The 21625-nt window shown below is 39.9% G+C and overlaps 1 protein-coding gene across 1 annotated transcript; it reads left to right on the top strand.

Moving 5' to 3' along the window:
- Positions 1 to 6748: 6748 nt before the first annotated feature.
- LOC103040452 (trace amine-associated receptor 9-like) lies at positions 6749 to 19955 on the top strand. Its single transcript, XM_007231800.3, has 3 exons — positions 6749 to 8526; positions 16903 to 17270; positions 18614 to 19955. Exons 2-3 carry the CDS (start codon positions 16997 to 16999, stop codon positions 19492 to 19494), a joined length of 1155 nt encoding a protein of 384 aa, XP_007231862.1. The 5' UTR covers positions 6749 to 8526; positions 16903 to 16996; the 3' UTR covers positions 19495 to 19955.
- The last annotated feature ends 1670 nt before the right edge of the window (positions 19956 to 21625 follow it).

Below are 21625 nucleotides of genomic sequence, written 5' to 3'. Positions count from 1 at the left end.
CGTGCGTCGTTTGTCGTGCAGTTTGAGAGGGGAAGCGACGTCCGATTAATTGCCCATACAAGCTGCGAATGAGCAGTCGGACGCGACCAGGGATTCCTGACATGCCAGAAATTTTGGTCGCTTGTCTCACAGTGTGAGCTGTTTTGCGGGCCGATTTCTTAACGTCACGACCTGTTTTCCCAAAATTCACTGCAAATATACCCATAAACCCCATGCGACAGAGGATGTCAACAATGGCGCAAAGGCAACACGTTGTATGGACCGAAGACCTTGAGGCCAGGCTAGTGGAGCTTTGGCAGCAGCATTCGTGCCTCTACGATCTTTCGTCATCTTCCTACCATGACAGACAGGCATGTGAAAAACGTTGGCAAGAGATAGCCGGAGTCCTGCAGTTGCCTGGTAAGTTTCGTTTAGTTTAGCTTTGCTATGCAAGCTAGTTAGGTGGTTTGATGGTACTTTCACTTGTTTTTCAGCAAAATGCTTTTCCTGTGTGTGTGTGTGTGTGTGTGTGTGTGTGTGTGTGAGAGAGAGAGAGAGAGAGAGAGAGAGAGAGAGAGAGAGAGAGAGGTTCAAATTGAGCTGGTCAAGATTGAGTGTTTGTGTTATGTGGACAAAGATAAATACATTGTATGAAAAACAAGCTTCATATATTAATGTGTGATTAATAAGGATGTGATCTTTTTCTATTTTATTATTACCAGCCAATGAAGTGAAAACCAGAGCAGCTTCTATAAGGACCCAATATGGAAAGCTTCTCAAACCTAAACCTAGTGGCAGTGGTCAGAAACCTCTAACATCAAAACAACAATGGATTCTCATTCATCTAGACTTTCTGAAGCCCCATGTGACGCACAGAACCACAGCCACAACACTGGCAGTAAGTGATTGATATCATATAAATTAGCATATAAATTAAACAAAAATCCAACAGTCTGAGACTACATCAAAAAATTGTTGTTTTCATTTAAATGTGAGAATAAGCAACACTATTTAGAAAAAAATTCTTGGTGATTTTTATATTAAGCTAATTTGAGCTACAGGGCCCTATCGTATACCCCGTGCAAGGTGTGCAGTCTATTTTTACGCCTTGTGCACTCGTCCTTAAAATATCAATGGACTTTCGGAATATATTAAGGCCATGGGCGTGGTGGTCTGGAAATGAGGTGTGTTCAGGTAAATTCCTGGCGTGTTTTTATCTTGGCGGCGAAAAACCGATCCGGTGAAACGACATCTAAATTCAACAGTCACTCACGCAGTCAAAACGATCACCCTGCGACCCACGCTCCAAAATACCCCATACCGTCACTTCCTTACCACAGAAAAATACACCTTACCCACAGCCTTCAGCAATCAACTATAAAAATAAAATATACTTAAAAATCTGCACAGTAGCTATAAATTATTATTAGTCATATTTATTTCTGTCAGTTATAAGTATTTATATTTATCTTATAGCTTAATATAGCAGACACAGGCATTCTGCTGTTTAAGAATTTCAACAGATGCTTATTCTCAGTCAATAGCTGGAGTTTTTGAAAAGAAAAATTAAAAGAGAAAATAACTTTGACAAACATAAATTTATTTTATTTCACTTTTCTATTATATCTGAAAAATAAAGCACATTGTCAGCGTCTGGTGCTGCCCGTCAATTATATAAAACTTAAAACATGCACAGAAATATAAAGCTATATTTTAGAATTCATTTCTTTTCGCCAGGGCAAATTTATTCAAATTATAAATATATTAATTTATTAATTAAAATCTCATCCAGTGCTCCAGAATATTAGCCACGCAAAGCCAGCTTAGCGCAGCGCATGGCATTGCGCGCGGCATTGCGCGCAGAATAACCTCTGTCTTCTAAAATAAACGTTTTAATAAATAAGGTCGGAGAAGTGTAGTAAAATTAATGCTATTAAACTTACTAAAGCTAATAAATGTACTGATAATTAATCAAGATAAATCGGACAAAATGCGCTGCACCTCTCTCTCGCAGCGCGGAGCTGAATTCAGCGCGAGGCTACAGATAATATAAAACTCAGTTCAGTTGAATAAAAATAATGCCATCAAAGCCGTCTACACTAAGATTTCCTTGTGATTTAGGCCAAGCATAAAGTAACATTTGATTAATTTAATCAACTGAGATATTAAGTCGGAGAAACGCTGTAGTGCATTGGTAGACAAATAATAAAAAATTATTTCATAATTACGACATAATTCATAAAAACTAAATAGTTTCTTGTAATTACAATATGTTTATTTCATAACACAAAGAAATAAATTAAATAAATAATTTATAAATCATTTTAAAACAAACTCCAGAATCATTGTTTCCGACAAATGTTCGTGTTGCTGTTTTTTCTTTTTGTGTCCCCCTCCCGTGCAACCGAAGCTCACGAATAATAAGTCAGGGCACACAAAGTTCGGCTCCTGGTCTGTTTTTTTAATTTCCCATTTTTGTTTGGATCATCAAATAAAAAACACAAAATACAAGCACTTATTAGTTTTTCTAGTCTTTCAATTTTCCGATTTTGATTATCAATTGAATATCAAATGAACGAATGATACATGGAACGCCTCTTAACACACACAAGTAAAAATCAAGTTTGCCCAGCTTTGTTTTTTATTCATTTTCTGATTTTGGATTCTCAATTAAATATCAAAACAACAAAAAAGCATGGATTTCGGAGGAATCTATCTCATCATAGGCTTTTGCACAAAGTTACAGGGTTTATTGCCAGCTCAAGTGGGCTAATAAACAGAAATTAATAGATGCATGTTCACTAGCGGTCTCAGACGTTTGGACACCACTGTGTCTGTATAGCTGTAAATATAAAGAAAGTAATCAGCACATCTTCATATTGTATATGTGATTTAACACAGCTTGACACTGTGGAGTGTGAGGACATCGAAGGTATAGAGGAGGAACAGGAGGAGGATGCAACTGTTGACTGGGACATAAGTTCTCCAGAGATGGCAACAAGAAAAGGAGATCCAAATTTAACAGCACCTAGGTCATTCCTGCCGTCACCCATTACCTCTACATCTGGAACCCCTTCACCTGGGACCCCTTTATCAGCATCAGGCCAGTCCTCTAGATGTTCAACCCCTTTTCCAGAGGGAGAAACATCATTATCTGCATCTACATTATGTGTTGTAGATGGTTCAAAAATACCCCGCACCAGCAAGACCAAGGTCAGGTCCTCTGATACAACCAACATTGAACTTTTAAAGATGTCTCTTTTGAAACAGATTCAGTGTACCCTTTCTTCAGCTGATAACAGTGAGGATGTATTTGGTCAACAAGTGGCAAGTGAGCTGAAAAAAATACAAAATTCAGCTGTTCAATTAAGAGTTCGGAGAAGCATTATGAATATGCTTTATGATGCCCAAGAGGAAGAACAGGCAAGAAAACATGGGCACAAGAGTCAGTTCCCACCAGGAGGGGCACCATTTTCAGCACCACATGCAGCTCCACCAATTTATGGCCACTATACACCCATTGGTATCTCAGTGCCAAGTTCACCCTTTCACACTCAGCACAGCCTCCAGTCCCAGTCTCAAAGCCTTCAGCCTCAACCCCCGTCCTTCTTACAGATGATGAATACTGATGATACAGATACCAGTCTGTAATTAAGATGTTGCTCAAACCCCTCTACCACTGACTGTTTTCCACTGAAGTTCTGTAGTCAGTGCTTGAGTGCCTAGGAAATTTCTCCTGAGAGGTTCATATCCCGAGTTAATAATTTCTGTTATTTCTGTTTCTTTTTTTTTTTTTGAGTGAACTGTTTACAAAGTGTTAACAGAGAGTTAACAGAGAGATGTGTACAAAGAACTTGACTTTCAAGGTCACTGTATTTTATTTAAAATTAAAAAGCCATTTTTTTTGAAGAACCAAAAGGAGTATTCACTTTGAAGTTAACTGAGTTGATAGTAAATATTTTATGTTCACTGTTTACTGATTACAAAATAAAATGAGTGAAACATTAACGTATGCCTCCTTAATAAAGAGCAAAGCATAAGAAATAATTTGTAAATGATTGTTTTCTGAGAACACAGGAACCAAAGACAAGAACCAAAATATACAAAATGCACAATGTACAATCTATGTCTACAGGAAAAAAAAATTACAACACTGTTCTGCTGAGCAGCTGATTTTAGTAGTAGTAGTAGAATTTTAATAGTACCCAGATGGCCTTCAACAGTTAAGGCCTCTTTCTAGCCAATAAGTTACACCATACTGTCTTGCCATGAAATGCTCCCAGCAGGTGAAACAAAGTACTGACAAAGTGCATCCCTTTGCTGCTTTGCTGCAACAGAAGGGTTTCTTGCTCTCCCCATGGATGCAGGCTGGAGTGCACCTTCTCTCCTCCATGCCCCTTCTACAAGTTGATGGTTTGCGTCTTCTGCATCCACATAAGCAGGTGGCACATATGCTTCAGATCTTCTTTGTCGCAAAAAGTTGTGCAGGCACAGACAAGCAAGGGTAATTGTCACCACCTTGTTGGGCTCGAGACAAATCGTAGATCTGAAGACCCGGAAGCGATTTGCCAGGATTCCAAATGCGTTTTCTACCACACGCCTGGCCCTGGAAAGGCGGTAGTTGTAGATCCTTTGATCTTTGTTCATACTCCTAAAGGGATAAGGCTTCATGAGATCGGGTCTGAGTGGGTAGGCCTCATCACCGATGAACATGTATGGCATTGTGATATTGCTGTTGGGCAGTGGCTCCTCAGGGGGTGCATGAAGAAGGCCTCTGTCCATGGCAACCCTTAGATCTCAGTGTGCAAACACTCCACCATCTGAAATTCTGCCCTGGGTGCCAACACATGCATACACAAATTTGTAGAGGGCATCAACAACAGCCATAAGCGTGATTGAAAACCTTGACTTATAGTTGTAGAACATGCTCCCACTCTTGGCAGGTGGCTGTATGGAAATATTTTTCCCATCCACTGCTCCCAGACAGTGTGGAAACTGCCACTTCTCAAGAAAATTCTTAACAATGTCCCTCCACTCTGATTCTGTCGTTGGTGTCTTTGAAACACAAATCAGATCAAGACAGAGTTAATTGATAACTGCAAATATATATTTCAGCATTCAAGTGTTAATTACAATTACAGGTTTTACAGCTATATTTTTATCGGTACACTCTGATATTTGTGTAATGTAAATTACATGTACCAATTATCATGTTATCATTAATACCTCACTCAGAAAAAAGGTACAAAACTATCACTGAGGTGGTACCCTCAAAGGTATGTTTTTTTTTAATAATTGCACTATTATTCAATACAGTTACATATATTTTAAATCTGTATTGTCTCCACGCATCCCGCCACGACTACAGACTAAATGATTTATATGAAATTTATTTATAAGATACTATAGCACAAGCATGAGGTGAATTACAAATCTGTGATGCACACACCCACAAAGAATAAACAAAGATATTTACATTTTCTACTAAGGGGCTTTCAGAAATTTCTGGGTCTGTTACCTTCAGATAATCCTCTTTTAGTACAGAGTGTAGGGCAGCACAGGTCTCCATGACAATTTTGCTCAGCGTAGTGCTTCCAATGCGATACTGGAAGCCTAATGATTTGAATGTCTCACCTGTTGAAGTAAATACTGCTTTTAGTAAACTTTACACATTGATAAATCTATGGCAGATCAGACAAATACCTTCATGATATGGTAAGTATCAAATGACATGTGCAACAGGTCACGAAAACCCTTCATATCATCCATCTACATATAGTAATATAAAAGAGGAAAAAGCAGTGTTGTAGATTGCATAGACCGTTACATACTGATACAGGACATTTATTGAATCAGCAGACAAAATCCAAGTCACTGATACACATAGCGAGTGGACAATGCTTCAGACACTCCTAAACACTCATACACTGAAGTAGCATCAGATGTCTGCACTCGTCAACTTATCTTGCGGCGCGGGACAGAACGATTTTTTTATTGGCGGGAGCGGGAGTTTAATCAATCCAGGCGATGCGGAGCGGGACCACATTTACAAGAGGTCCCGCTTCCGCAAATGAATAAATAGTTAAGAAATAATCACGCAATGATTCCCATGCATAACGAACAGAAAACAACTCAATCAGTAAGAAAGCAATGAACTATTTCATTTTGTAATTTTGGGATAAGTTTTTTTTAAAGCTAAAGGAAAATCTATTCCATAAAGAAAATAATGCATACCCTCATACACAAGAACAAAGAATTACCCTACAAACACAGAAATGCAAACCCTCTGTCTCTTTATGTCTGTGGGAGATGCCCAGCAGAAGTGAAATAGAGAAAGATATAATGAAAGCGAGAGAGAACGAGAGAGAGAGAGAGAGAGAGAGAAAGAGAACGTGTTTGCTGAAGAAAGTAGGTTTTGGAAGCAGTAGTAAGAGCTGTGAGCAGACGCAAAGCGAAGTGACAGATATTAGGGGAGGGGGGCATATGGAGCATGATGCTGTAGACAGCTGGGGAGAGCATGGGGCGGGGGGAGCATTCTCAGCTATAGGAGCCCCCAGAGGGGAGAAGAGAGAGCAGACCAATGACATACAAACCACAAGGAGGAGGTGGGAGAATGGAGGAAAGGGGAAGAGGGGAGGAGAAGAGAGGAACCGAGGTGTCACTGTGGGCTGGAGCTAACGGCTAAGACTGTGAAATAGAGAGTGAAAGAGATACAGAGAGAGAGAGATAGAGAGACAGAGGGAATTCAAGAGGAAATCTAAGATAAAGAGGAGAAAAGAGTGAGTGAATTGAAAATCTATAAGAGAAAAAGTGAGAACAGAGAGATATGGGGACAAGGTAGAGAATTGGAAAAAGCTTGAGGTGAGCACAAAGTAAAAGAGAGAGAGGTACAGATCTATAAGAGAAAAAGTGAGAAAGGGGAAAAAGGTAGAGATGAGCACAAGGTGAAAGAGATAAAGACATCAAGGTGAAATGAGAGAGGTAACTGAAGAGGAAGAATCAGAGAGAAAGAGAGAAATACCCAGGGAAAAAATGAGGGAATTGCAGAGAGAGAGAGAAGCACAGAGATCCAGGAGAAAAGATTGAAGAAATTGAATGTACAAAGAGAGAGAGAGATTCAGAAGAAAATGGTGAGACAATTGATTGCAGAAAGAGAGAGATCCGGGAGAAAAGAGTAAGGAAAATGACCACAGAGAGAGAGAGAGAGAGATCCATGAGAAACAGACCAGGGAATTAAATGTAGTAAGAGAGAGGGATTCTGGAGAAAAGGGTGAGGGAATTAAACAGAAAGAAAGTGAGGGATCCAGGAGAAAAAAAGGATGAGGGAGAGATCCAGGAGAAAAGAGTGAGGGAATTGAATGCAGAAAGAGAAATATCCACAATAAATGGGTGAGGGAAGTGAACAGAGAAAGAAAGCAATCCTGGAGAAAATGGTGAGGGAATTGAACAGAGAGAAAGAGAGAGAGAGCCTGGAGAAAAGGGTGAGGGAATTGAATGCAGAAATAAAGAGATCCAGTAGAGATAAGTGAGGGATTAGAACACAGAGCAAGAGATATCCAGGAGAAACAGGTGAGAAAATTGAATTCAGAAATAAAAGAGAAAAGAGTAAGGGAATTTAATAGAGAGAGAGAGAGAGAGAGAGAGAGAGAGAGAGAGATCCAGGAGAAAAGGGTGAGACAATAGAATGCAGAAAGAGAGAGAGATCCAGGAGAAAAGAGTAAGGAAAATTACCACAGAGAGAGAGAGATCCATGAGAAACAGATGAGGGAATTGAATGTAGAAAGAGAGAGAGATTCTGGAGAAAAGGGAGAGGAAATTGAATGCAGAAAGAGCGAGAAATCCCAGAAAAAAATTGAGAGAATGGAATACAGAGAGAGAGAGAGAAAGAGAGAAAGATCCAGGAGAAAATTATTAGCGAGCTGAACACAGAAAGATAATAACAAAGACAGAAAGAAAGAGATCCAGAAGAGAGAGTGAAGGGTTTGGGGAGAGAATCAGAGAAAAAGGAAGGAAAGGGAGAAAAAGTGAGAGACTTGGAACGAGGGAGAGGACAGGAAATGGGATGCACGTATAATCACACACAGAGAGAAAAAGAGATAGAGAGAGAGAGGTTCAGAAAGACCTGACACGAAAGAACAAGGAAGAGGGAGGAGAGAGAGCCCACCAGATGAAACCAGCACACTGAAGGATCAGTAAGGGGGAGGAGTGTGGTTGCAAGGTAGCGAGAGAGAGAGAGAGAGAGCGAGGGAGTGAATGAGTAAAGAGAGAGAGAGTGGTAGAGCGAGGAGAGGAGAGGAGGGAGATCTGGACTGAGAGCTGGAGAGGTGCTGAAGCTGTAAGGACAGATGTGTTGAAGTGTACGGGCTGCTCTGAGCGCCAGCGCAGGATGTGTGTATTCTCACTGTGTGTGAGTGAGTGTGTGAGTGTGTGATGCCCCTACTGACATTGGACCTACCTCTACACCACTGCTTGACTCGCTGACCAATGGACACTACTCTACCCTTCCATATGTGTGGAACTAAGAGGATACGTCCCATCGGCATGCAGGTACAGATACTGGCTTTATGTTTTTATATTATGTTTTATAAATATATTATTTATATTATTATATGTGCCATATCATTTTGTACACTATAGATTCATTATCTTTTTTGATAAAACTTTAAAATCCGTATTGTGAATATAGCTGCATTCTGTCTTGAAAGTAAAAAAAAAAAAAATAGTATTTTAGAATTTAATAGAATTTAAGTGTAATTTTGTTTATAATTATTTATATTTGTATTTTATAGCCATGCACTAAATATTCAGCACTTTTTTGGTTTTGTGGCAAATGCTTTGTTACATTAAATTATTTGGAAACAATTTACAATAAAGGTTTATAAATAACAGCATTATGACAGTAATAAACATTGTTAAATGGTTAAGTAATAATAATACAATTATTAATTGACACTTTGTTTAGACATTATTTAGACATTTTTTTTACTTTAAAATACATTAGAATTGAGTAATCCTCTTATAATTAATATTAATTAATGTTCCCTTATTTTAAAGTGTTACCAAAAAGCGAATGAATTTGACTCTATGATTCAATGAGATTTTATTGCCATTTCACGTGGTATATGAGGTGAAACGAAATTGTATTACCACAGTCCAGTTTACACCCAAAGAGCAATTTTAAAATGGATAAATATAAAGGCAAAATAAAATAGAATAAAAATACAATAATAACATAGATAAGATAAATGCACAAAATATAAGGAGTAGGGAAGGAGCAGCAGTCCAACTCATATTTCAGACCAAGTTTTAGGTGATACTGGATTATGACTATAAAATATGAACTATTTATTAACTTCACTGCATATGTAGCTCTGCAGAGAAAATGTTAGGTAAAACACTGTCAAAAGTTATGTGATGGGCACTAGTATTATGGCCCATGACTTTTGTCATGTCCTATCAAAAGCCAAAAAAAGCTGCACTGACCTGTGGGAGATGCATGTGAGATCTCCTGCACTGAATATGAATTAATTAATAATTGCTTGTCTGATAGACAATTCTAGGGAGAACCTGCCAGTTACAATCATTACCACTCACCACACTGCTCTGTCCACTGTGGGTGGTAATACCCTCTGTGACATAGTATTCCAGGTTTTCTGAGGAATGTTAAATGCTTGCACAAATTGATAAATAAAATATCCTTCCCATCTATCTGGCACCCACTATCAGTCCTCACTCCAAGTCACCTGATCATTCAGGTCACCTTGCCATGAGCACGCTGGTCAGTGTCTAATCTCACTCACAAGATAACACCTCACAAAGTGCACAGCTGTTGGTGTTTCTAAGCCCTTCATTTACATACTGCTGTCCCATGACGGTGCCAATTCAAAAGTGAATATTTTAATATCAAAAAGGCATCCCTATATACAATGGCATTATTCCATTAAATCCATTTGGCACATTCTTCATATTTTTAAAACTGTGTGAACATTTAGAGGACCTTTGTATTATTGTATGCTTCATAGTAATATTGTCTTTATCTAATTCTAACTTAATTATATATATGTATACTTAACCTTTCATCATTATGCTTATTATATTAAATGCTGCTCTATTTTAGTCTTTCCTTGTAATATATATTACTTTCCACTATATTTCTTTTTATATTTGCACAGCTAATTACATTATTTATGTACACTGGCACTATTTTATGGTCCATCCTTCTTTAATCGCACTTTAAAACTGGTTTACAATGTTTAACTGCACTATTCCATTAGCCATACATTCTCTTAAATACAGTCTTAAATACATACAGTCTCTTAAATTTCACTTTTAGATCTTCTCTTGTTATTATTTTTTCCTTGTTTTTGATTTGTGGATTTGCTGCTGGATGCATCCATCCATCCATCCATCCATCCATCTATAAGTCCATCCATCCATCCATTCATTCTTTCATCTATTTATGGTAAAACACTAGTAAAATCTGCACAACACAGCGTTCATCTGAGAAAAGAATCAGAGCAGAAAGACTGGAAGACAGAAAGAGATACTGTGACCCATCTCTCACGTGCAGGTCAGGAAAGTGACAGAACCCCAGGCTACAGAGGCCACAGCGCCGGTCGCTCCATTATTCCAGATGACTGTCCGCTGTAGCACAGCCTGGCAGCAGAGTCTTGACCTCGCCCCTGGCAGGCTGGACCAACCAGCGCCACAGCGTGGTCCTCCTCAACGTGGTCCTATATATATATATACATATATATATATATATATATATATGCAGAACGCTGCCTGTACACTCTACTTGACTTATATTATCCCAGTGACTGAAAGCTTGCTTTTGGCCCAGTTGTGTAAGATGGCAACCTGGCTTAAGAGAAACCTTTTTAGACTTGTTTTTGAGTTTATACATTTTTAACCATCTTCAGAGTTCAAACAAGAAGAAGTGCACAGTATGGAGCAGGAACATTGTTATTTATATAGAAGTGCGAGGGATAGAACATTATCCACAATAATTCACATGGAATGGACAATTTCATAGTAATTGTTTGGTACATTTGATCAGTCAAATCTAGCAGGTTTAAATCTAATGCATTTAAAAAACATAAATGGAAAAAAAGCCACATTGTCAAAAAAATAATAATAATAATAGATAAATAAATAAAAGATCAGAAAAAGATTTTTTTACTAGAGAATATCCCTAAATCCAAATAATAACCAAATAAACAGTAATGTAGAACCTTGTGATCTCTGAAAACTGGCTCTGCACTGCTTGTCCAAAACTTTCTAGTGTGTTTGCACTCCCAGATTTGAGTGGTCCATTTCTCATGGTGGCACAAACATTTCAGCCCTTGTTAGGTCAGCCACTACAGATCCTGTGTAACAACAACTATAACAAAAATATCACCAATAATGCCACAATAAGATGATTCAGCTACAAGCAAAGACAAAGAGTTACATCTCTTCACTTTGCTTGTTTCAGTCCTGATGCTAGTTATGGTAACCTGTGTATTCTAAGGTTTCTTCACATCACTGTAGTGGATGGAGAAATTTCAAAATGAAATGTTCAAAATGTACCACATCAGTATAGAATGGCTTGCAAGTAAACTTTAGACCATTAGCATTGGTTGGGTATTAACAGAAATGGACTGTTATCATTAAACAATTGGTGGTTATGCAAAAGAAACATGAACAAACATCTGTTACAAACTAGGAATGAATAAAAATGTTCCAAAGTTTTTTTTAAATAATAATTAATCTTGGCTCTTAAATTTTTTACTCTCTTTCTCTCATACAATTCCTACAGCAACAAAATGCACAAATTATATTATCATCGTCCATCTTTAGCTCAGAAATGCAATTACACCCTCGCTGTTTTAATAAATCAAGAAAATGAATTGGAATGTTTCACACCTTCCACATATTTAACCACCACACGCATATTCACCTGGGGCAAGCACTTAGTAATAGATTGAAATAAATAGTTTCATAAACACTTATTCAAAAAAAGCAACCAGTGTGGAGAGAAATCATGCTCGTGATGAGGCAATTATGATGGCACAGACGTGATTCATAACGAATGCAATCCTGCACACACCATGTCCCTTCAGGCTTCATTAAAACCCTGCCCTAGTTTTTGACTAAATGCATGTGTAATGAAAGATGTAGACCTTTCAGATGGAGTGAGAGACTAAAAGGGTGTATATTTATATATGTGTGTGTATGAGTGTGTGTGTGTGTGTGAGGCGATGTCCCGCTGTGCTCCTGTCATAACCAGCGAGCAGCCCCAGCTGAGCCTCTACTTTAGCACTTAATATTTAGCGTGGTGAGGCTGAGTTACTGGGGCTTAAGTGTGGGTGTCCAGACAGGGCAGCTTCAGACTGGGAGAATGTGCTCTGAGCAGACAGCTCCGTGGCCTTTACTCAGACTGAAGTCATGACAGAGGCAGCAGCTGGACTAATGAGACTGGTGAGGGGAGTGGAAATGGTGGGCTTTTGTCACTCGGGTCACACACACACACACACACACACACACACACATTCATTAAGCTACGTGTCAGTTCTAAGCATCTTACTTAGACTCCCACATCATAATTAATGTCTTCCTTCATGCTCCTGCCATAACCACTTCGACAAGATCTAATTAACTTACATTATCTGGCAGCAGTGCGCTGTGCAGTTCTTCTAATGGATAATCAGTGACGAGGATCAGTAATGGAGTAAATACTTACTTCTGTACACTGTAGTTGAGTGTAATATATTTTAAATGCTTCACAGTTAGGCAGCAGTTGAACTTTTCGTTTTTTTTACGCCAGCACTATTTGTTCTGTCTAGAGCGAACTCTGGTCCGTTTGTAACTTTAGTGCGGTTTGATTGGGCAGGTGTGAAAACAGTAATCGCACTTGTGTTCGGATCAAAAGAACCCGACCGAGACCACCTATACCACCTATACCTCTTTTTAAGAAGCCGACCCGTGTTTTCACTGATTTAAGGAGTCACTCACTACGTATGTAGTGAATGTCGGGGGAGATTTGAAAAGAATGGAGGAATCCGAGCTCCTTTTAAAACTTGTGCTGCTGTCCTCTGCGGACCACTGTTGATTCATTTTCATTAATTTAGCTGCTTTTGCTGCTCTTAGCTGTGAATGGAAGTGAGGTTTGTAAACAACTTTGCACTGAAGACGCTCCAACGCCCCGCCCTTTGGCCGCTCGCATCACAGGTTCGCTGGTTCCAGACCAGCAAGATTGTGGGGCCAGAACGGAACCGTCTTTTTTGGCCGAAAACCTGTGATTTTGCGATGGAAACACAATGACCCATTCGAGAACCTGTCACCAGCACCGGCACCATGCCGATGTAAAAGCTCCTCTAGAGGAGGTGGTCTCGGTTCGGTCCCAAACAAACTCTGGAGCGGTTCTCTTGTGGTGAGAACATGATCCGGTCTCAAAGTGACCCAGCTATTAAAAATAGTCCATTTATTTGAGCTAAACTGCTGATAGAGCACAGTTTTTATATAGCCAGATATATTAGCCAGATAAAGCTAATTACCACAGCTACGAACAAACCCTGTGTCCATGCACGTGCGGTCTGTGCTGCGTTCACTACTCGCAGCCGTGTGACTCGCAGCCTTGGTTTACTATGTATGCATCTGCGCTGCACGTCCAATCACTGTGTTTGAAAGCGTAGAGTTTCAGCGTTTAGTGTTAAAGCACAGATATACGCGCTGGAACACAGAATCTTCACACTATATTTCCTTTCTGTACGTTTATATTTACTCCCACGCCAGACAGCTCTGACTGTGCTGCTGATGCAGCATTACAGAGCAGCCAGCGCCATCGACTCGGCTCCGGTACATCAGCTCACAGACGCCCTGTGCTGCAGACATCACCCTAGGAGTGATGTGGGGAGAGAGCGCCATCTACCCACCCGGAGGGAGCAGGGCCAATTTTGCTCCCTCTGATGCCGGCAGCTTGATGGCAAAGCTGCATGAGCTGTTCAAACCTGCGACCTCACTCTCATAGTGGCAGCGCTTTAGACCGCTGGAACACTCGGCGCCCTAGTGCACATTTTAATGCGTTTAGGTTTATGCCTGTGTGAAACCGAACCAAACAAGGGGAGAAAACGCTCAAAGTAAAGGAACTCATCAACTGATTCGGACTAGAGAAAAAAACTACATGTGTAAAAAAAAACGCCTTAAGATGAAGGTGAATATGGTGTGAACATCCACGGTGTTCTTTAATACCAAGAATAATGGTATTAAATGGACTTAAGTTTTTTAAGAAGAATGTTCTTGATAAATTAGTTACTTTGCAAAAAAGTACTCACAAGTCATCAAGCTTGGTTGAGCTGGTCATGTGCATCTACCAGCTTGTTGAAGCTTGATCATTATAGTTGTCCAGCCTCCTAGTCTGCTAACCAGCATGAGCTGCTGAAATAAAAATAATAGTGCTGTTAAATTAATCACAGAATAAATCAATGTGATAAATTGTGTTCCTTCCTTGTTGCACTTTGACCTGGTGCTACAGTTTGGTCAATATTACATGATGGAAGCAAACAAAATGGCTCTGATTGGAAAAAGCACTTTTTCTCACATGCTGGTAACATAGAACAAAAGAAGTATGTTAATGGATTTTGTTCTATTCAGGTTATAATTTTGGTCTAAAGATGTCTGGTATGCTAAACATCTGAAATAAAGAGATGTTGAATTTTACGTTTTGCCAGTAATTAATTTATTAATTTGCTCCTCAGCTATAATGAATTTAAATTGTACAGATAATATTAATATTACATATTACAAAATGTGATGGATGCATTTAATTTTGCTTAATTAATCACAGAGCATGGACATGATTTATTAATTATATAAACACTTCTGCACTAGTTTTACACAGTGATTGTCATGCTTTTTTCCTGTTTTGTCCTGTCTGTATTTCTCATATTTCTGTTTTTGTTTACCATGTGCTTCTAGCACATGGCTCTGCTTTGTTGTAGTCTTGTCTCCGCCCTAGCCCCGCCCTCTGATTAGTGTTCTCACCTGTGTTTGTTACCCAGACCAATCTTCCCCAGGTGTTCCTTGTCTGTCCCTGTATATGTTGTATATACAGAGAAAGAGAGAGTTAATGATGAGCAGTGAAACAAGCTCCAGAACAATAAAAAACCTGTTTAGCACACTAAGCATGTTTAACTGGAATCAGCAATTTAATGTTTTTAAAATTAACAGAACTCTCTTAACTAGACGTGAATAAAAACGATTTACATGCCTTGTAAATGCCTTTATAATCAGTTTTACAATGTAGTAAAATATTGTTTAAATTATTCTTTTAATGGTATTATTAAACCTGCCAATATTTTGGGTCGGTAAGAACTGTACAGACCTTAAATCAGATCAGTTCATAATGCATAAAACTACACTATTACTTCTACTGTTGTTTTTACTATAGAAAAGTCAAGCTTTCAATGACCAAACATGAAATGGAGAACAAAATGTAGACAAAAGTGTTTTTAAGAATATCCAGATATGTGTGAACAGAGTGTTTTAGATGAAAGAAATGACATTCAGCACTGAAATGACCCCTCTTAACCTTACATCTCGCAGTTCAGAAGAGATGCTAAGCGTTTAGCTTTCCTTTTCTTCACCTATCAGCCTTCATTTCCCCTGATATCTGCCACCCTGGTTTTCTTCAGGCACGGTAGTCAAGGGTAAAGCATAGAGAGTGGAAACAGAGCAGAGGAGCAGTGAGTCATTCTGGGTAAAGACGTGAATTAGCCAGTAAATGAATGAAAACAGATAGACTTGTTCGTCTGATTTGAATGAGAATTCTCTGAGAGGCAGATTTGCTACTAGGGGATTATGCAAAGTAGTCTGAGACAGCAGTTTGTGTACAGACATTCATAATCTTTTTAAAATCCTCCTTCAAATTTCGTATTTACCCATTATGTTATTTCCTAGCTACCCTGGGCAACATTTGCCTGCCTGGTCAACGTCACACTACACTGCTTATTAATGTATGATCATTTAATACCTTACATTAACTGGCCTCAGTATTAAAGAATCAGTGAACAATGGAATTGATTTATTTGTGCACATTGCTTTTAGATTGATTTCTAGTGCTATTTGGTGGCATTTACATCCTGCTAGCAATGCGGTTAGCGGCTAATGCTAATGCTGCTGCACCCAGCCTTAGTGCTGGAGAAACTTCACTGAAAACTCACCCTTAGACAAAATATTGGAAGTCTAATCTTACTGTAAATAAACAGAAGCACTTAACTTACCCAAATAAATGTTTTTTAGAAGCGACATCTGTGTAGCTTAACATCCAGTGCTCGTTTTACAATAAAAGCACATTTTTTTTTTTTTTTTTTTAAGAATTACAGTTTTGCTTACCTAGGCACTTCCCCCAGCTTCCCTTTAATAAAAGGGAAACAATAGAGACAATAGAGGAAACAACTAAATATTTTAATTACTAGCATCAGTGTTCTGGCACATCCATCCCTGCTACATCTAATACTGTATAATAATTCTGGTAGGTTTGTTGGTTTAGGTTTGATGTAATTGAAGTAATTTTTACATTTTGACAGAATTACATAAACAAACAAAAAATAATAAGCCAGTATACCCAAAACACAGAATATCAAACAGCAGTGTATTTACATTAACCTGCGTTAAAGGTACTTGTCCACATATTCTGTGCAATTACACATTCTCACCAGAGGGGTCTCTAAATCCCCAAATTCGCAACACTTGCAAACTGTTGCTTTAAAGGTTTTTTTTTTCCCATTATCAGCTTTAAAACATATAATGCAACCACAAATCAATGTTTATTCCATTATTATGTAGGTTATGTGTAGGGCATATGCTATTGTTTATTTTATATTTTGTATTGAATGCCATCACTAATCTATGATTTTCCTTTCTGTCCCTACTCTCTGACAGGGTTGCCATAAATGTGAACGAACAGACCCCAGCAACAGATATACTTAGGACCTTTCAGCACCTTCATCCCCATTAGAGGGTTCATTACTGCAGCATGGCTGCAGTGGTGGCCAACCTCAGCGTCCCCTGGGGGACAGGGGTGCTAATGGGCCTCACGGACGCTCCTAATCAGACGGTGACTGCGTCCCCGGGGCCCGGCCGATCTCTGGCACCTCTCTGCACCGTGTGCTGCTGTGGACTTCTCAACCGCACCCTGGCTGTGGTGTTCATGGTCAGCCTGGCCTTTGCCATCGTGGTGGGCAACGTGATCACCCTCACGGTCTTCATGCAGACGCGCCAGTCCCGCACACCACAGGGCTACCTCAAAGGTATCTGCAGAGATTTGTGGTACACATCTTTGAACAGAAGAGGGCAGGGTGTAGTATGTTTTTTTGGAATCGGTGATTAATGTTTGGTGGCAATAATTACAAATATTGTAGGACATAATACTGGTATACTAATTAAAATAATGATTTTTCCAGAACCTTGTGCCACATGTAGTCAGAAAGGCATGGAAGATGCATTTAGTGGCTTATGGTTTCAGGTCTTTTGATGCTGTTTAGCACAAGAAACAGGAGCAGACAGAAATGTAGAAGTTTTTATAATGTGATTTATCCATTTCATAGATAATAGTATTATGTCAGTGCTGAGTATACGGGTGGGGAGGGGATTATGTGTGTGTGAGTGTGTTATTGGTTATTTTCTGCTGAGCTTTGTCCTGGTGTTAGTGTGCAGGGTGAGTATGGGTAAAAAATGAGCCATTTTTAAGGGAGAACCACTGCTTGTTAGGTAGTTTTTTTCTGTCTCACCTTGTTCAAATAAAGTTGCCAAATTAAACAATGACCTGGCCTTCTTACTACTCCAGATGAAGCTACAGTATGTTAAATAGTGGCAGAAACAGATTTTTTTATTATTATAGGGGGCTTTCACATCTACCTTTCTTAGTTTTGACTTTTTTAGGTTTTTCAGTTTGGGTCCAAACTAAATTAATAACTAAATTAGGTGTAAAAGAGGCCATGAACCACAGTCCAGACCAAAGCACCAGAGTTCAGTCAAACCAAATGTGGTGGTCTTAGTCCAGATCTACTGAACCATCTGCAGTGTGAAAACACTTTCTAGATGGTTGAGATTTTCGGATCAATTACAGGAAGATGAGGCACATCACACAGCAGTATGAACACAGCCTTCATTTATTTACTGCAACAGTAGATTAACCCTTAGTATTATTTATTATTCTGGCAGAGAGCTAGAATTTGTAACAACACCTGGAAATTAGCTCTCCAAACTTAAAACTAACATTGTACAATGCAATAATATAAAGTATAGAGAGAGACTCAGAGGATGTAGTAAAGTGCTTTAGTCCGCTCACTAAACTACAGTGTGAAACCAAAACTTACTGTATGTATAATGTAACAAAGACACAAACCTTGCTCCAGATTTTGTGGACTTTTTGTAAAACGCCCTTAGTGTGCCTCATTTTATTCAGCCAAACCTGTACCCATAAGGTTTGAAACATTGCTTTGAAAGGATTGTAGTTTACCTTCTGAAATCACTTTGATCCAATTGATAGATTGATTTGTTTACAACCATTCAAATGTTCTATATTGAATAAAGGGATGAAGCACTGCAGCCTTGTAACAATGTATAATTTAACTCTGCTTCTGTTCCGCAGTGTCCCTGGCTGTAGCAGACATGATGGTTGGAGTCTTGGTGGTGCCATTCTCTGTCTACACTGAGATATCCCTCATGGTGACCAGCGCTCCTCCTGCGTGGTACCAGGGTGGATCTGCAGTTACAGCAGGGGGACCAACATCTCGCTCTTGGCAGCCCTGCATGCTGATTGGCCCAGTATTCGCAGGCTGTACCTTTGTGTCAATCAGCACCATCTTCTTGATGACGGTAGAGCGCAGCATAGCCATCTTGCGGCCGCTCCACAAGGACACTCTTGTGACCCGGAGGCGGACGCTTTTCCTGATCCTTGCGTCCTGGGCCGGCAGCTTTCTGCTGGCCATGGCGCCCCTACTTCTGAGCAAGAGCTTCACCCTGGAGTACAACGAGTGCAGCCGCATGTGCAACTACGCCCCCTTACTGGTTGGCCTCCAGCTGCCGGCCGATTCCAACATCATGCTGCTCTTCCCCGCCTTCGACTTCACCCTGCTGGGTGGCACCCTAGCCGTGAACATCATGTCCTTCACTAGCATCCGCCGTTACACACGCAAGCGCAAGCTGCTCTCGGAGGGCAGTCTGGGCCTGGAGGCTGGAGGAACCGGAGGCTGCTCCCACAGACCGTCTTTCTCGGACATCAAGGCAGCTAAAACCATCGGCATCCTCACCTTCGCCTTCACTGCCTCCTTCTCGCCTATTGCCGTGTTTGTGCTGGGCAACGTGGTGGGCTACACCTGGTGCAACTTCTCCTTTTTCGCCTTCTGGATCTTGACGGGGAACAGCTGCTGCAACGTGATCATCTACAGCGTGAGGGACCAGCGCTTCAGGAAAGGAGTGATGCTGCTCTTTCACAAGGACCGCTCGCCCCCGCACTCGGAAAAGAGCTGAGCCTAAGTGCTTGAGCCAGAAAGTCAAGCACAGGTCTCTACCACTGCTTCACCTCCATTTCTAACTCCTCAGCGTGAGCGACACTGTTTTATCAGGAATTTCTCCAACAGAGGGCTTTAAAACAAAAGCTTGCACTTCAGGGACAAAGAAACCAATCAGCTCCATGGATTGTGGCCCCACTCTTTTGTTTTCACTGTCTTAAAGAGAGCAATGTTCTATATTTGTATTATTATTTATTATAAGTTGTCATGTCATTCATGTTGACCAAAATACCTGTTAGTCTAAGAGCCACCAGGAAAAAGAGATTAATATTAAATTCTGCACTTTATTCTCACATTTAGGGGGTGGTTTTCAGGGCACTGGTTGAGCCGAATTATTGACTAAAATTAATAAAATTAATTATTTTGCAAACCCTGCTTTATAAAGCCTGCTCCCATAAACTGGAACAAGCAGTGACCAATTGAATTTAAAGCATATTCAAAGATCTACCATAGATACAGTATGTGAACAAGGTAGAGATTGTATTCATAGGATATTAGAAGAAGGTGCTTCAGTCATGGTACATTAAGCAAACCCCGGCATAGAACCCAAAACCCTGTCATCAATAACCTAGTGCTCTTCCTAGGGTTAAGGGCCTTGCTGAAAGGCACAACTGCCAAATCTGGTAAGGGAGCCCACAACCTAGTCTTCAGTAACCCAGTGACCAAACAAGAGTTAAGAGCCTTGCTTGACGCCAAATCAGTGGCAGCTGGGGTATCAACCAACAACACTGTGATCTATAACCCATAACCACTCAGTCACCTCTACCAACTTTCACAGGGTCAGCCATTCTACGGCACCCCTGTAGCAGAGAGTTAAGAGTTAGGGGCCTTGCTAGGGGCCCAACAGTGTTAGCTTAGCAAGCAAAAGATCTTAATCTGTACCATACAAACTAGATCATAAGACATGCCTAAACCAAAGTTCAATTTAAAATTTAAAATAAAGCCAAGACAACTAAAGCAGAGAGTTAAGAGTCTTGATAAGGGCCCAACGGACAATCCTGGGAATAGAATCCACAACCCTCTCATTAATAACCCAGTGTTCTTCCCAGAAATAAGGTCCTTAATCAAAGGCCCACAAGCTAAACCCTGAAATAGAACCCACAACCATGTCATTACCATCCCTGTGACCAAATAAAGTTAAGAGCCTTGCTTGACAGCCAGACAGTGACAGCTAAGGTGTTAAACCGACAACCCTGTGATCTATAACACATAACCACTGAGTTACCACTGCCTTTTTTCACAAAGTCAGCTATTCTATGGCACCACAGAAGTGGCAAGAGTTAAAAATCCTGCCAAGGGCCCAACAGTCAATCCTGAGAATAGAACCCACAACCCTGTTATCAAATGTCTCTAGAGCAAAAGTGCTCTACCCAGAGATAAGGTCCTTGCTCAAAGGCACAGCAGGCAACCTACGGTATAGAACCCACAACCCTGGCATTAATACCCCAGTGCTCTACCCAGAGTTGCTTGATGACCAATAAGTGGCAGCTGGGGTATGGAACCAACAACCCTGTGATCTGTAGCCTATAAATGTTAGCCTATCAGTCATGGGTACTTGCCAGAAATTAGTGTGACATTCCTAATTTAAGACCAATTTCAGGAGACTTAATTAGATTAATTAGGTTAAATCAGCTTAATTCCGCCCTGCCCAGAAAACCACCCGTTTTTTTCCCAATATTATAGGGGAGTGTTTCTTCATTTTTGAAGGGATCATTTATTTCTGAAGGTATTTGAAGTGTTCCTTTTTACTGTTGGTTTTGTGTTATGTTTGTAAGATCGTTATTTTTTTATTGATTCATTAATCATTCAATATACTTCTCACTAATTGTAAAGGTATGAGTGTTTTTATCTATAGAGATTGACTTGTTTAAAGTTTTTCTAATCCTGAATATCAGCAGCACTTTTTACATGTCATATGTCAGGAGCATAACGATACAGCTGCCTTATTACACAGTAGATTTTTAATTATAAACCACCGGTGCAACCAAACTGCTTCCCTGTGAATTACTGTTCCATGTCTCTGATTTGTCAGCGTTCAGCTGTCAGTCTTCAACCTGCAGAGCAATTTCCTTTTGGCAGACAAGTGTGTT

This window comes from Astyanax mexicanus, chromosome 16 (genome assembly GCF_023375975.1).
Source record: "Astyanax mexicanus isolate ESR-SI-001 chromosome 16, AstMex3_surface, whole genome shotgun sequence".
In the NCBI taxonomy this organism is placed as follows: Eukaryota; Metazoa; Chordata; class Actinopteri; order Characiformes; family Acestrorhamphidae; genus Astyanax; species Astyanax mexicanus.
This window is presented reverse-complemented; position numbering and strand designations above follow the sequence as displayed.